The sequence below is a fragment of the Rhamphochromis longiceps genome, linkage group LG6 (assembly GCF_057381845.1).
Source record: "Rhamphochromis longiceps isolate RC_006_pf linkage group LG6, R_longiceps_female_GT1.1, whole genome shotgun sequence".
Taxonomy (NCBI): domain Eukaryota; kingdom Metazoa; phylum Chordata; class Actinopteri; order Cichliformes; family Cichlidae; genus Rhamphochromis; species Rhamphochromis longiceps.
Genome location: NC_140562.1, coordinates 30559092 through 30576068, shown reverse-complemented (window position 1 = coordinate 30576068; position 16977 = coordinate 30559092). Strand labels below are relative to the sequence as shown.

The 16977-nt window shown below is 41.3% G+C and overlaps 1 protein-coding gene across 1 annotated transcript; it reads right to left on the bottom strand.

The window, feature by feature from the left end:
* Window positions 1-4749: 4749 nt before the first annotated feature.
* On the bottom strand, window positions 4750-10171 carry LOC146668294 (ubiquitin carboxyl-terminal hydrolase 12-like). Its single transcript, XM_085408641.1, has 18 exons — window positions 10145-10171; window positions 9891-9946; window positions 9520-9592; window positions 9327-9410; window positions 8783-8838; window positions 8373-8463; window positions 8225-8287; window positions 8015-8115; window positions 7835-7891; window positions 7603-7734; window positions 7387-7510; window positions 7149-7300; window positions 6944-7043; window positions 6727-6803; window positions 6437-6545; window positions 5770-5827; window positions 5443-5600; window positions 4750-5356 (listed from the first exon to the last, which is right to left on the bottom strand). The coding sequence occupies exons 1-18, from the start codon at window positions 10169-10171 to the stop codon at window positions 5351-5353; spliced, it is 1524 nt and encodes a 507-aa protein (XP_085264767.1). The 3' UTR covers window positions 4750-5350.
* Between the last annotated feature and the right edge of the window lie 6806 nt (window positions 10172-16977).

Here is a 16977-nt window from a genome sequence, read left to right as displayed (position 1 = left end):
GTTGCTGAAATCACTAATTTTCTTAATGCTTTAGACATCCCGACTCTTCCTGAGGCTGCACGGGGCTTACTCGATGCAGACTTTACGCTGGAGGAAATTAGAAATGCAATCTGCTCCTTTCCTAATGGAAAAGCATGTGGTCCGGACGGTTTCGGGATAGAGCTTTATAAGACACATATTGACGTTATCGCTCCCCTGCTACTTCGGATGGTAAATTGCGCAGTGTTAAACGGCTCATTCCCTCATTCTTTCTACGATGCCCATATATGTCTCCTCCTGAAAAAAGACAGAGACGAAACTAATGTTTCTTCCTATCGTCCCCTAAGTCTTCTCAACTCAGACCAAAAGATAATTGCTAAAGTCCTAACCAACCGGTTAAATAAGCACATAGGCTCTATAATTCATCCTGACCAATCGGGTTTTATCCCCAATAGATTCTCTTTTTCTAATACTAGATGTCTCTTAAATGCGATGTACTCAACGACACTGCCCAATTCTGCGGTGATTTCACTCGATGCCCAGCAGGCTTTCGACCAAGTGGAATGGAGTTATTTGTTTGCTACTCTTGAAAAATTTGGTTTTGGGTCGAATTTTTTGAATATGATTAAGTTGCTTTACGCTTGCCCTCGTTCCTCGGTCCTTACCAACCATGAGAGGTCGCTCCCGTTCCTCTTACACCGTGGGACAAGGCAGGGTTGTTGCCTCTCTCCAATGCTTTTTGCTTTAGCTCTTGAGCCGTTGGCCATTGCCATCAGAGCCAATTCCCATATCTCTGGTATAAATTGTGGCACGTCAGAGTACACCATCGGTCTGTATGCAGATGATATCATATTGGCTCTTTCAGATTTAAAGATCTCCCTTCCTCCACTTCTTAAGCTGATTGACAGCTTTGGCCACCTATCAGGGTTCACCATAAATTGGAAGAAGTCTGTTCTTATGCCGCTGTCGTCTGGTCTGGGCCCTGATTTCCTGTCTAGTTTGCCCTTTAAGGTCTCCCAGGATTACTTTTCATACCTGGGTATTAACATCCCTAGGAACTCAAAACTCCTCTTCAGGCTTAATTATTCGGTTCTAACTGATGAGCTCAAGTGTATGATAGATAGGTGGAAACTTCTCCCACTTTCAATGATTGGCCGTATCAATATAATCAAAATGGTTGTGCTCCCTAAATTCATGTACCTATTCCAGAACGTTCCTATTTTTCTCAGGTCTTCCTTTTTCAAAGCGTTGGATGCCATTATCATGCCTTTCGTTTGGGCCTACAAGCCCCCCCCGCATCTCGAAGTCTCACTTGCAAAAGCCCTCGGACGAGGGTGGTCTGGGCCTTCCAGTTTTCAGACATTATTACTGGGCCTGTAATGCCAGAGCCTGGGTCTTCTGGAATCTGCCTATAGTTGGTGATGCTGTGGGATGCAGGTCCAGCCCTAAATGGCTCGAATTGGAGCTTAGCACTGCTATCGAGCACACTGGAGCATCCTTGCCAGCTATCTTATTTTCAAAATCGCTTATTAAAAGTGCATGTGATGACTTTATTCTTTGCAACTCCGTAAAAATATTGAATCAAATTAAGAGAATCTTGAACCTCCCGGTAGTGTCAACTTTTGCCCCGATCTGCCACAATCCTAGCTTTACGCCTAGTACAATGGATGCTGCTTTCAAACAATGGCCTGTCAAAGGGTTAATTGCTATAAAGGATCTTTATATTGACAATCATTTTGCCTCTTTTGCTCAGCTTCAGACAAAGTACAATCTCCCTACAAGTCATTTTTTTCGGTACTTACAAATTAGGAATTATGTCAAGCAAGCATTCTCAAATTTAGATACCATCCCCATACAGCATGTCTTTTACAATATGATGAACGAACCTCCCACCTCAAAACACTTAATTTCTCGGCTTGTCAACCTTTTTTCTTCGGCAGCCCCCTCTTGCCATATTAAAGAGGCTTGGACAAGGGACACTGGTTTGGTTATCTCTGACGATCTATGGGCTGAAGTGTTAAGTCGGATAAAACTATGCTCTGTTAACGCCCGGCTTCAGTTAATTCAATTTAAGGTTGTCCATAGACTGCACTATTCCAAAACCAAATTGAACAAGATTTTTCCTAACGTTTCCCCCAAATGTGATAAATGTAAACTTGTGGACGGTACTCTTGGGCATCTTTTTTGGTCCTGTTCTACGCTTACAGCCTTTTGGACTAGTATTTTTAGTTTCTATAGCACTGTTTATGATAGGCAACTGTATCCTGACTGTCTTATGGTGATCCTGGGCTGCTCCGGCGACTCCTTGGCACTTCCCTTTGCTGTTCAACAGGCCCTCATGTTTGGTATGGTGATTGCCAAACGTTTGATTCTGGGGGAGTGGAAATCTGCCTCCCCTCCCTGCTTCAAGAGGTGGCTCGAGGAGATGGTCTCCTGTCTATACCTGGAAGAAATTCGGTTCTCTACGTCTGATTCCATGGAGAAGTTCAGGAAGATATGGGGGCCCTTTATAGACCACATTAAGAAGGACAGTCCACGCCCTGGGTCCTGACCACATTGTTTTAACTGCTTTCATTCTGAGCTGTTGCCCATAACTGTTTTTGCATGATTGTTATCAGCTCCTCCTAGCGATCTTTGGATTTGATCTTGTGGATTGGACTCACTAGATTGTGAGTTGTTTGACATGTATACCGGTTGCTTTGTTTGCTTCTCTGCTGTTTTTAATAAGTGCTGGCCTTGTACCCTGTTGTGTGGTTTGTTGCTCTGTTTTTTTTGTTTGTTTGTTTGTTTTTTTTGGTTGTTATTGTCTTTATTGTCTGTGTTCTTCTGTCCCGCTGTTTGTGAATGTGTAAAAAATTTTTGAAACTTGCATAAATAAATACATTAAAAAAAAGAAAAAAAAAAGAAAGAAGAAACGAGTCAGGGATGCATAGCAAGCACAACAAGACACCAGCAGCCCAGACCTTTCACCAACTGAAGACATTTGCAGCACCATAAAACATGACAGAGAAGAGCTGGGACTATGTGAAAGGGTGAAGTGCTGCAGTAAAGTTGCAATGGTCCTATCTTTATACAGTCTATAGTTCACTCTATTCGATTACCCTTTTCTCATGTTTTTGTTAGTTAGGGAGATAAGACATTGTTATTTGGTTTTATTCTTTTCATAAATAAGTTTTGTACATCCTTTAGATACGGTCCCTTTTGTTTGTTGTTTTGGGGTCCACCCCGAAGCTGTAGTTCGCTCCTTTCCTTTGTTAGAATTCAATCACTGTGAAAAAAAATCACCATCAAAATTGTACTGGTTGTGTGATGTGCTGCTTGGGGTCAGACAGGGGTGGATCACCCTTATATTATGGTCTGGCCACCCTTAGACAGGCCATAACACTAACTAAAATGAAAATTAAAACTAGACTTATAACTGGCTGGCTGGTGTCCTTACCAGTGTCCTTGGGTCTGAACTGTGGGCTCCTCTTTCCAGGTGTTCGTACTGCCTGAGTGGCACCAAGGTGTGCTGTCTTGCCTCTTTTGGGTTTTCTGCATGTTTCTGGCTCAACATGCAAGTATCCACTTCTTGACGTTCGCTGTTGGTTGCAGCCACTTGAGGTTTTTGGGCTCATTTGGGTTCTCAACACTGGGCGACTTTGATGGGAGTGAAAGCATCCTCACAACATAAATCACCACACTACCTGCTTTTGTTTCAGGTTTTTTCTTTATCCTTGTTAACATGTTTGGGTACTGGGTTTACCTGTAATGCATTTTGTGCTCCAAAAGCTGTTATTTTGTGCAGCTGTGCTCCAAAAGCTGTTAGCATGACCTTTCTTATCATTAGATTGTGCCACACCAGCACCTGAGAGAAAAGCTTTGAGTTTGATTTTGTGTTTGTGTTTTGCAGGCACTCAGGAGAATAAGTCATGATGTTTCTTGTGTTTGTCATGTTAGTATCTCAGTGCTTGTCAATCACCAGTCAACAGTGTCACCACTGTGAACAACATCCTGCGACTGTTTGAGCCAAAACCTTCGAGAAGTCCCTGCAGCTGCTTCAAAACTCATCACTGAGCTCGATCTCTCTTTTAACACGCTGGAGACAACAATGAAAGATGACTTTCTTTCATATGCTGCTTTGAGGGCTTTGCTGATGAAGTTCAGCCAAAACAGGAAACATGCAGCAGGAGACAGTAACTTGTTAAAATGTTATAAAAGGTACAATTAAAGATTTTCACCCTACAGGGTTGTCAATGATCCAAGGATAAATGTCTAATTTGGTCAAAAGTTTATAAGCCATTTCTGGAGAGACTGCAGTGGAAATGTTGTCACTTTTGGACTTTGCTACCTGCAGCTAAACATTTGCAGCTAAATCATTTATTTAAAAGCAGAAGCTGCAACTGATCGAGTGAATGTTTGTCTGAAAACTTAAACTGAACTCCAAGCGTACCATTGCTCCAGCTTACCATCTTTACCTGAGTGAATCAGTTTGTTGAACAATCTAAATGATTCAGAAACTTCTGTGACATCAACTTAACTAAGGCTCATTACAAATTTCACAAAACACTGCTGAATACTTTTAATATTTTTTTTATTAGTTATTTTTGTTTTGTTGTTATTTTGATTTTAATAAAACAAAATAACATAAAGAATCAAATAATTTCTTTGTTTTTTTAAATTTAATTTATTTTACAAATAAATTAATAATAATATTAATAATAATAACAACAAATTAGTGCTGTCAGCGTAAACGTCATTAGTTAAAATGACGTTAACGCTGACAGCACTAATTTGTTGTTCCAGAGAGCAAGCCAAACACTGGTCTAGAAAAGGACGATCTCTAGTAGTGCTGCACTACTAGTAGATTTTGTTTTAACCTCCTAGGACCTGGTGTCCACATATGTGGACATAACATTTATGAGACCAAAATACAAAATTTTGCTCTTCAAAAACCTGATATCCACTTATGAGGGAGGACATTACACTGCCCCTGTTCAATCGAACTTTAAAATGAATGTCCTCATATGTGGATCTCATTTTTTTGAGAAACAAAAAAAAGATAGTCCGAATCTGATGTCTTTGTTTTCACATTCATCAGGTCCCAATCAACCCAAATGGCACAGAGAAATTAAAAATGCATGCCATGAAAGAGTTCAGGTCTTAGGATGTTAAAAATGTCCCTGCTGATGAGACCAGTGAATGTGGGGCGACGGTGGCAAGAAAAAACTCCCTCCTGGAGGAAGAAATCTTGGGAGGACCAGGCTCTCTGGGAGGACCCTTCCTCCTGAGGGCAATACTTACCAGTACTTGTCCTCCAGTGTGCGATGGTGGGCTGGGACGAGTGTTGTTTCTTCTCAGCATGATGATGACCTTCCTTCCATTTCCTGTTTCAGAACTGAGAATGAAGACAAAACTGGTTAACAAGGTAACAGGACATTTAAAAATTCTCTCACTTCAGGATGAGATGCTGTGTCTTCTTACGTTTCTCTTGTAAAACAGCATGTAGGCCGAGTGCTGCTGTTCCTCACAAGCTGCCGATCCGGTTGTGTGGAGCACCTGTGCGTCATTATAGGTGAGCCAGCGATCTGATGTAGAGTGCTGACTCTCCTCAGGATGGACAGAACTACAGATGTAGTGTCCTGAAATCACATTAAGACAAATGAATCCAACTTCTGGAAGTCAGCTGATTCAAGCAAACAGTGATTTTGACTTAGTGCGTCTTAGAACATCAAAAGCTTTTGTGTGTGAGTCCTTCACTGAAAAGTAGAAAGTTTTCATTTTCTGTTTGTAACAAGTCTGTTGTTTTACCTGACTCTGTGCCTCCATAATGACTGATGATGCTGACAAGACTATAACAGCCACCACCCTGAGAAGGAACAAATCCAAAGAGTGTTAGTTTCACAAAGTCTCACATCAGAGCCATAATTAAGCTGATTTGCTGAGGCTACGTCCACACTAATGCGTTTTCGTTTGAAAACACATCGTTTTCTCTCCGCTTTGACCTCCCGTCCACACTGAGACGGCGTTTTCCTCAAGGAAAAACACAGCATCTTGAAAACGCTCTCGAAAACGCACACATTTCAAAACGGAGTTGTCCCGTCGCAGTGTGGACACTCGAAAACGCAGACTTTCTAAAACGATGACGCATTTTAGTCATGTGATGCAGTCATGTGAGCAATTAAACAAAGATAGCCGAGTGCATTATACAGCGGTTGTTTTGATTGCTCTCAACTTTGACAGCCCTAAAAAAGATTAATATCAGTTTGTACATGCTCCGGATAGCTTTTCTTCAAATTCTGTAATCCTCACTCACTTTTGCGCATGCGCAGGACTGGAACGTAAGCGTTTTCGGCCGTTTCAATGCAGACGCACAACTATTTGAAAATGACTGAAAACACTAGTGTGGACACGGAGTTTTCAAATCTATCAGGGCTAGTGTGGACGTAGCCTGAGACGTTCTGCAGTCTGTTTTTACCTGATTGGATGGCACCACCAAGTCCCTCTGCAGCCTGACGGGGTCATCCACCTTCTTAATGTTGTAGGTTTGTGTAAAGCCAAACCTCTTCAGATGCAAGATCAGGACTCTGGCAGAAAAGAAAAAAAAAAAAAACAAACAAGGTAGAAAATAAGAAGAATGAGTGTCAAACACAAACAGAAGATGGGAGAAAACGACTGCTCAAGTATTGTCTCGAAAAACTCTGATATTTGATGCGCCACAGTTTGGAAACCTGGTCAGTCGATCACTTCTGATGTGACCTTACTCACCTTGGCAGTGTATCAAAAGACGACTTCAGTTCTGAGGCCGTCCCTCCACAATCACAGCGAAATTCTATTTCTTGTTCCTGAACAACAGCACAGAGAAAACAGGCTTTATGGTAGAAAGAAATCTCAACATATGCACACACACACACGCACAAACACTAACAAAAAAGGTGTGTTAAGATCGCTGACACTACAACTCTATTGGAATTTGTGATCTTACCTTCAAGTATGTCTCTAACATGTTTATAATAGACCCCTCTGGAACAAGGTCAAGAGACAAGCTGGTGAAGTCCTCGTGCTGTGATGATTGGTGACCACAGCTACACATTTCAGGAGTAACGTAGTTAAAGTAAAGATCAGGTAGGTGGAAAAGAGGTATATGAAAATATTGCAACCAGCTCTGCGTTTCTGAAAGACAGGCTTACCTCTTGCATGTCCTCATGTTTTCCATTTTAAAAATGTGATGCTCTTCTACTGGGCAGGTATAACTTTGGCCCAGGAGAGCTGCGTTCCTCTCCAGGTGAGGTGCGAGCCTTTTGACCTCATTGAGGAACAATGTTAGGAATTCATGAGCGTCCTGAAAGAAAAGCAGAGAGATTTAAAACAGTACATCAAAATCAGAAGGTAAAGCAAAAAAACAAAATGTCCAAATAGCTGACGCACTTTCTGTGCACTGCCGGTGTATTCAGGAGCTTGACTGCTGAATGCCTTCTTAAAAGCTCTTAGGTGGTGATCTTTAAGGCCATAATCTGTTGACTCATGACAGTCCCTGACATCAATGAGCCTTCTGTAGAAAGGAAAGGGTAAACAGACATTTCTGCTGTTAGATCTCTTTGTTCTTCAGGTTTTTGAAGAAAGTAGAAGGTTGACGTAGCGCACCTTAAGAGCTGAGCTTCTGGATCTGTGCTCCACAAAACCTCCTGACGCCTGATGTCTCTTATGAACTCCTCAATGTTGAGGAGGCTCTGCAGGCAGGAGTTCATGTAGCAGGTGTTTCCGATGTTTGGAAACCTGACACACACGCACAACGTTTACAGTATCAGTGTAAAAGAATTCATTTTCTCCACTTTGACAAAGTGAGCTTTGGTCTTTGTGCACCACGTGTACTCACCCGAAGCAGTCTATAGTCCCAGTTTGACTTTCTATTATTTCTCCACCGCATGCTACACTGCTCCAAAAAGGTAAAAACACAAACACAAAATTAGGAAAGATGTCAGGATGCTGAGCAGTGTATGTGCATGGATGCATGAGCTTTGAAGTTGAAACATTTTGGAGGACGTCTTTCTCTTACCTGTTAAACACATGCTCCCATCCACTCTCTTGGTCCAGAAGCTCCATAATCCAAGTGTCCCAACTCAGGTCTGCTGGGATCGTTTCCGTGGTGCTTCTTACCTGATATAAATATATAGGACATAGCTGTGTGCCTCATTGCTCTTAATTGCTCTCATTTAACTGTGATGAGTAAATGCTTGATGACAGTGACTCTTTCCATAAAACATACCTTCCCGGATTTAAAAAGAGTCTTCACAGTGTTGCTCTCTGCCTCTGCATCGCTGTCAGTTTGCTGCAGAGGACGAACAAACATAAGTTTATTAAAAAGTACATTTTAAAGAGAATGTGTATTTCATATGTTTTGTGTAAAAGCAAACCGAGGAACAGCAGAAGATGTGTCTCCATTTTCTCTTCTTTTGGCCATTTTCAGGGTTAGCTGGTGTGGCAGCAACAGAAGCATCCGGGATGCTGATGAGGACAAAAGTGTAAATGTTGTGGAAATTTATAAGAAGGAGTACATTTTGCTAATACAGATTGCTAATAAAAGTGAATAACTGTAATGGAATACCAACATGAACAAAATCATGTATTTTATACATTTACACTCTACATTTTCAAACGCTAATCTCTGCATCCATATAAATAATAGACAAGACTAGAAGGAGTAAAAAAGATGTAAATACACAAGGTGGAAGAAAAATGCCAATAAAAGGGAAATAAAAGAGCTCCAACTCAACCACTGCTATAAATATCTCCAGCAGCATTAAAGACTGGCGCATTTCTTTACCTCTGATGAGACGTAGAAGGAATTTCCTTCTCTGCCACGTTTTGTTTGTGTAATTTCTGTTTAGAAACAAGAAAAGCAACATCAGTAATGGCATAAAACAAACATACCAAGTGGGTCTCTCCATGAAAAGTGTCCAGTTAGAGAATTTGGTATTATTTCATATTATTTATCACTTTAGTGAGCTGTCAGCTCATGAAGCAGATATAGGAATATCTTTAAATAAAATAAAAACAATTTATTCATGCCTTAAATTGAGTTTTAAAGTTTGTCCTATGAAATACAAAATCCTTCATTTGGTTCTGATCAAAATTCAGTTTTTACAGAAATCATCCATGAAGCTTCAAAAATGCTTATTCACCATAAAAAATATTTAGAGAAACATCCTGCAAGTCTCTTCGAACTTACCTTTCTGTGAAAAAAAAACGTTTAAACATCTTTGAACTTAATTTGAGGACATGGCTGTGTGCTAAATTGCTCTTAATTCTTCTCATTTAACTGTGATGAGTAAATGCTTGATGACAGTGACTCTTTCCATAAAACATACCTTCCAGAATTTAAAAAGAAACCAGCGACACTTTTTTTGTGTCTTCACAGTGTTGCTCTCTGCCTCTGCATCGCTGTCAGTTTGCTGCAGAGGACGAACAAACATACGTTTATTAAAAAAGTAAAGTCACTTTAAATTAACAAGTGCAATTTAAAGAGAATGTGCATTTCATATGTTTTGTGTAAAAGCAAACCGAGGAACAGCAGAGGTGTCTCCATTTTCTCTTCTTCTTTTGACCATTTTCAGTAACAGGAGCATCCGGGATGCTGATGAGGACAAAAGTGTAAATGTTATTTTTCAAAGTGCAAATTTTTAACAAGGAGTACATGCTGGAGATTGCAGATAAAAATTAATAACTGTAATGGAACAAAATCATGTATTTTGTACATTTACACTCTACATTTTCAAACGCTAATCTCTGAATCAATATAAATTATAGACAAGACTAGAAGTAGTAAAAAAGATGTAAATACAAAACACCAATAAAAGGGAAATAAAAGAGCTCCAACTCAACCACTGCTATAAATATCTCCAGCAGCATTAAAGACTGGCGCATTTCTTTACCTCTGATGAGACGTAGAAGGAATTTCCTTCTCTGCCACGTTTTGTTTGTGTGATTTCTGTTTAGAAACAAGAAAAGCAACATCAGTAATGGCATAAAACAAAGTATATGGTATGAAAATACAAAATCCTTCATTTGGATTCAAAATTCAGTTTTTACAGAAATCATCCAAGAAGCTTCCTTAAAAGTTTCAAAAATGCTTGTTTACCATAAGAAAATATTCATAGAAATGTGCTGCGAGTCTCTTCAAACTTACCTTTCTGTGAAAAAGAAGTTTAAACATCTTTGGACTTGATGTGATCGCAGCCAAAATCTCCTCAGCTTTGCAAAAGTTCAACTGAAAACAAGCAGTCAAAGGTTGTATATTTATAAACTTTCAGCATAGAACGTTCATACCCTGAACAGCAAACATCATCATTATGATGTATGGGGCAAATTTGCATATTTTGGAATGTATGCTCATTTGAACTGTATGGTGCTCGTCTCCAAGCAACTGCTACACAAAACAGGTCAAGTCAAGTGGCTTTTATTGTCATTTTAACCACGTGCAGAGGTGCTGTACAGAGTGAAACGAGACAGCGTTCCTCCGAGACCCTGGTGCTATATATGACATATACGGACAAACCCAGGACTACATAAAGTGCAGTGTGCATAAATTGCAAAAATAAACAAGACAAAACAGTGCAAAACTAGACAGAACAGGACGAAACAGACACAAGACAATGGAAATGTGCAAAATGCTGAGTATTGTGCAAAAGTAACTTGGTGTCTGTATGTATGTATATGAGTGTGAGATACTGCAGATAAGTGCTTGGTAGTGACATGTGTGAAGGTGTGCGTGTGCCAGTGCAGTCACTGAGTGTTCAGGGGTCTGACGGCTTGTGGGAAGAAACTTTTCCGTAGTTTGGTAGCGAGGGCCCGGATGTTGTGGGACCTCTTTCCAGAAGGCAGCAGGGTGAAGAGTGTGTTTGAAGGCTGTGTGGGGTCCTCCAGCAAGCGGGTGTTATAAGGAGGGGAGAGGGGCTCCAATGACCTTCTTAGCTGCTCTCACAATCCGTTGTAGGGTACTGCGATCCAATACGCTGCAGTTACCATACCAGACAGTGATGCAGCTACTTAGGATGCTCTCATTAGTCCCACTGTAAAAGGTGGTGAGAATGGATGGTGGGAGATGGGCTTTCCTCAGCTTCTGCATGAAGTAGAGACGCTGCTGGGCCTTCTTGGTTATGGAGCTGGTGTTGAGGGAGCAGGAGTGGTTCTCCGCCAGGTGGACACCAAGAAATCTGGTGCTCTTGACGACCTCCACAGAGGATCCATTCATGTTAAGTGGGCAGTGATCCCACTGTGCTCTCCTGAAGTCAACGATCTCTTTTGTTTTGTTTTGGTGTGCTGGGGGAGCAGCACAGCAAAGAAGGACTCATCCAGGCTGGAGAAACTGATCAGGAGGGCTAGCTCTGTGGTCGGCATGAAGCTGGACACTCTGGTGACAGTGGCAGAGAAAAGGACATTAAAGAAACTGATGGACATTATGAACAATGCTGGGCATCCTCTGCACATGGCCATTAACAACCAGAAGAGTCTGTTCAGTGACAGGTTGCTTCTCCCAAAGACAAGAACTAACAGACTTAAAAACTCCTTTGTCCCACACGCCATCAGACTGTTTAACTCCTCTCTGGAGGGGAGAGGGAGGGGAAACAGGAGGACAAAGGAGGGGGAACAACTAAGCTGTAGTGCCTCTTCACCTCACTGTGCAATACCTTTTGTGCAATACTTTTGTAAATAGTCAACAGTGCAATAGACTCAATACTTGAAATGTGCAATTCACTTGTATTTTTATTTTTTATTCCTATTTATTCTATTTATCCCCTTCGTATATGCTGCTGTTCCTCACAAGCTGCAGATCCAGTTGTGTGCAGCACCTGTGCATCATTATAGGTGAGCCAAGGATCTGATGTAGAGTGTGGACTCTCCTCAGGATGGACAGAATTACAGATGCAGCAGCTGTTTCCGATGTATGGAAACCTGACACACAAACAAAAGTTTACAGTATCAGTGTAAAATAATTCATTTTGTCCAGGTTGAGAAGGTGAGCTTTGGTCCTTGTGCACCACGTGTACTCACCTGAAGCCGTCTCTAGTCTGAATTTTATTTTCCATTATTTATCCACCGCCCAAATGTTTCACTACGCTACTGCAAAAAGGTAAAAACACAAACACACAATTAGACGCTGAGCACTAGATGTGCATGTATGCTAGTGATGTGTCGAGTAATGGAGGGGGCGTTTCCGCGATGCACGTATCGAGGCTTGCTTCATTTATGGGAGGAGCTGAAAATGATGACGTCCGAAGCCTCGCTGCCCGGCTGTACCACGTGACTGGTTCATGAAGTGGTTCGAACTTTGCCGCGAGATGTGACAGCGATACAAACCCCTCAGACTTCAATCAAAATGTGGGTGTTTGATGGAGAGCTGCGGTTAGTGAGAGTTGGAGACAGCTGGGAGGCAGTTTGGAGGTTTATGAGAGTGAGGAGAGAAACTCAGGAGAGAATGGAGCCAGCTAAGAAGAGGAGGATGTCCTCCCCTGTGTGGGAACATTTTGATCTTATTCCTCCCAACAAGGTATTTCTACAGAAGATGTATTTTCATAATACTGATGGTGCAATACAATTTAAGTTAAGCTGTATTTACTTTTGTACAAGGTGAAGTGTTTGCTATGTGCCAGGGAGCTGGGATATAACAACACCTCATCCATGCTTAGGCACTACAGAGCTTTGCATGAGAATAAGGGGAACAGCGATTGTTGAGCAAGACCAGGTGAGCCATCAAATGCCATGATAATAATAGCATGCCGTAATGTTACTAAATGATATAACAATATTATACAACTGTAATAAGTTACGTGTGTGATATTTATATTTGTGCTTTGTTTTTATTGTCTTTCCTCAGGAGAACAATCTCAAATAGATGAAAACCTGGTTAGCATGGTGATTGAGGACTCCCAGCCATTTAGCATTGTGGAGGACAAAGGATTTATAAGATTTGTTAAATCATTAAATCCTAGCTATGTTCTCCCCACTAAAAAGGTCATAAAAGCAGTGAAAATTTAGTTTTTACTGAATAAAATATGGGCAGGACTGACGCCTCAGTGTGTAGCTGTCCATACCTCAACGTTACAAAAGCACAACCACTGTCCACACCCCAACCACACCTCACCTCACAGTAAATGATCATTTCCATTTTAAGCATTTCCAAATAATCATTTTCCATACTGCCAGTATAAATATACACAGTATACTGCATCACTACAATATACATGTTTTACACACTCCTTTTGTTGTTGACATTTACAGGCTGTGTGCAAAAGGCCACACTCTTCAAATTCATGCCAACTAATATTTTTACGTCCAGTAGGTGTCCTACTAGAGCAAATAAAGCTTCAAGAAGCTTTGCGCTGGGGTGAACCAATTGGATGAAAAGCTTCAGTGCTTCATCTGCCCATCACTAATGTATGCATGAGCTTTGAAATTTAAACATTTTGGGGGACGTTATTCTCTTACTTATTAAACACATGCTCCCATCCACTCTCTTGGTCCAGAAGCTCCATAATCCAAGTGTCCCAACTCAGGTCTGATGGCATTTTTTCAGTGGTGTTTTTAACCTCTTGGGAACTTTCACTACATTCCTTACTTGATGCAGAAAGAAGAAACGAGTCCATATCCAACCTTCAGAGCAGAGGCGATTAAGATCGGTATGGGTGTCACAGGTGTACCAGTCCGCCTTTTCTTCCAGGGCGAGAGGGGTTGCCATTCTTGTTCGCAGAACTATTCCTTTTATATTCAAAACTCAGATATGTGATCCAGGTGGGAGGTTCATACTTGTTACAGGTACAGTCAACTCCACCCCTGTAGTCCTCTTGAACATCTATGCCCCTAATTTTGACAACCCTGACTTCTTTAGTAAAATATTCAATCTTGTCTCACAATACAATGACCATAATATCATTATCGGTGGTGATTTTAATTGTTATTTCGATCCATTGTTGGATAGGTCTTCTGCGTCCCTGGCCCCAACCTTGAGAGCTGTTTCTGTACTCAATACTCTTACTAAATCTTTGGACTTGGTTGACATTTGGAGGCACCAGCATCCGTTAGAAAAGCAATACTCTTTCTTCTCCCCTGTCCATGGCAGCTTCAGTAGAATTGACTATTTTCTTATTGATTCCAGGCTTATTTCGAAAGTGGTTAGTTCCACTTATCACAGTATTTTAGTTTCGGACCACGCACCTCTCTCAACGGTAATTGACTTCAACCTATATACCCCCCAATACAATTGGAAATTTAACCCCTCTTTATATCTAAATGACTCTTTTACGGTTTACCTATCTACTAAAATCGCAGAATTTTTACAATTTAATGATAATGGTGTAGTTTCAGACTCTGTTTTGTGGGAGTCCTTTAAAGTCGTTATTAGAGGCCATATTATTGCTTATCAAGCTTCTCAGAAGAGGGACAAACTCAGGCTGCGTACTAATATTGAGGCAGAGCTGTCTGTGTTGGAGGAGAAGTATCGCGATACCGGGGCTGCTGACACACTTAATACCATTCTCAAATTGAAATATGACTACAACCACATGTTGGGGGAGCAGGTCATGAATTGTATTCGTCGATTAAAACAGAAGCATTTTGAGCTTGGTGAAAAGGCTGACAAGGTGCTTTCCAGACAGCTGAAGGGCATTCAAGCTGAAAGGGCGATACACAGAATTCTCTCTGCAACTGGCCAGTTGCTGTCCGATCACAAGCAGATAAATGACAGATTTCGCAGTTTTTATTGTCAGTTATACACATCTAGTACTACGGCCACAGTTGCTGAAATCACTAATTTTCTTAATGCTTTACACATCCCGACTCTTCCTGAGGCTGCACGGGGCTTACTCGATGCAGACTTTACGCTGGAGGAAATTAGAAATGCAATCTGCTCCTTTCCTAATGGAAAAGCATGTGGTCCGGACGGTTTCGGGATAGAGCTTTATAAGACACATATTGACGTTATCGCTCCCCTGCTACTTCGGATGGTAAATTGCGCAGTGTTAAACGGCTCATTCCCTCATTCTTTCTACGATGCCCATATATGTCTCCTCCTGAAAAAAGACAGAGACGAAACTAATGTTTCTTCCTATCGTCCCCTAAGTCTTCTCAACTCAGACCAAAAGATAATTGCTAAAGTCCTAACCAGCCGGTTAAATAAGCACATAGGCTCTATAATTCATCCTGACCAATCGGGTTTTATCCCCAATAGATTCTCTTTTTCTAATACTAGATGTCTCTTAAATGCGATGTACTCAACGACACTGCCCAATTCTGCGGTGATTTCACTCGATGCCCAGCAGGCTTTCGACCAAGTGGAATGGAGTTATTTGTTTGCTACTCTTGAAAAATTTGGTTTTGGGTCGAATTTTTTGAATATGATTAAGTTGCTTTACGCTTGCCCTCGTTCCTCGGTCCTTACCAACCATGAGAGGTCGCTCCCGTTCCTCTTACACCGTGGGACAAGGCAGGGTTGTTGCCTCTCTCCAATGCTTTTTGCTTTAGCTCTTGAGCCGTTGGCCATTGCCATCAGAGCCAATTCCCATATCTCTGGTATAAATTGTGGCACGTCAGAGTACACCATCGGTCTGTATGCAGATGATATCATATTGGCTCTTTCAGATTTAAAGATCTCCCTTCCTCCACTTCTTAAGCTGATTGACAGCTTTGGCCACCTATCAGGGTTCACCATAAATTGGAAGAAGTCTGTTCTTATGCCGCTGTCGTCTGGTCTGGGCCCTGATTTCCTGTCTAGTTTGCCCTTTAAGGTCTCCCAGGATTACTTTTCATACCTGGGTATTAACATCCCTAGGAACTCAAAACTCCTCTTCAGGCTTAATTATTCGGTTCTAACTGATGAGCTCAAGTGTATGATAGATAGGTGGAAACTTCTCCCACTTTCAATGATTGGCCGTATCAATATAATCAAAATGGTTGTGCTCCCTAAATTCATGTACCTATTCCAGAACGTTCCTATTTTTCTCAGGTCTTCCTTTTTCAAAGCGTTGGATGCCATTATCATGCCTTTCGTTTGGGCCTACAAGCCCCCCCCGCATCTCGAAGTCTCACTTGCAAAAGCCCTCGGACGAGGGTGGTCTGGGCCTTCCAGTTTTCAGACATTATTACTGGGCCTGTAATGCCAGAGCCTGGGTCTTCTGGAATCTGCCTATAGTTGGTGATGCTGTGGGATGCAGGTCCAGCCCTAAATGGCTCGAATTGGAGCTTAGCACTGCTATCGAGCACACTGGAGCATCCTTGCCAGCTATCTTATTTTCAAAATCGGTTATTAAAAGTGCATGTGATGACTTTATTCTTTGCAACTCCGTAAAAATATTGAATCAAATTAAGAGAATCTTGAACCTCCCGGTAGTGTCAACTTTTGCCCCGATCTGCCACAATCCTAGCTTTACGCCTAGTACAATGGATGCTGCTTTCAAACAATGGCCTGTCAAAGGGTTAATTGCTATAAAGGATCTTTATATTGACAATCATTTTGCCTCTTTTGCTCAGCTTCAGACAAAGTACAATCTCCCTACAAGTCATTTTTTTCGGTACTTACAAATTAGGAATTATGTCAAGCAAGCATTCTCAAATTTAGATACCATCCCCATACAGCATGTCTTTTACAATATGATGAACGAACCTCCCACCTCAAAACACTTAATTTCTCGGCTTGTCAACCTTTTTTCTTCGGCAGCCCCCTCTTGCCATATTAAAGAGGCTTGGACAAGGGACACTGGTTTGGTTATCTCTGACGATCTATGGGCTGAAGTGTTAAGTCGGATAAAACTATGCTCTGTTAACGCCCGGCTTCAGTTAATTCAATTTAAGGTTGTCCATAGACTGCACTATTCCAAAACCAAATTGAACAAGATTTTTCCTAACGTTTCCCCCAAATGTGATAAATGTAAACTTGTGGACGGTACTCTTGGGCATCTTTTTTGGTCCTGTTCTACGCTTACAGCCTTTTGGACTAGTATTTTTAGTTTCTATAGCACTGTTTATGAT

What these genes read in the sequence shown, in the direction of transcription:
- LOC146668294 (XM_085408641.1), bottom strand. Translation starts at nt 10,171, where the DNA reads ATGTTTAAACTTCTTTTTCACAGAAAG. An exon ending in TGGTGGTGCCATCCAATCAG is followed by an intron (nt 5,828 to 6,436) that starts GTAAAAACAGAC and finishes GTTCCTTCTCAG; the next exon opens with GGTGGTGGCTGTTATAGTCT. An exon ending in TTATGGAGGCACAGAGTCAG is followed by an intron (nt 5,601 to 5,769) that starts GTAAAACAACAG and finishes ATGTGATTTCAG; the next exon opens with GACACTACATCTGTAGTTCT.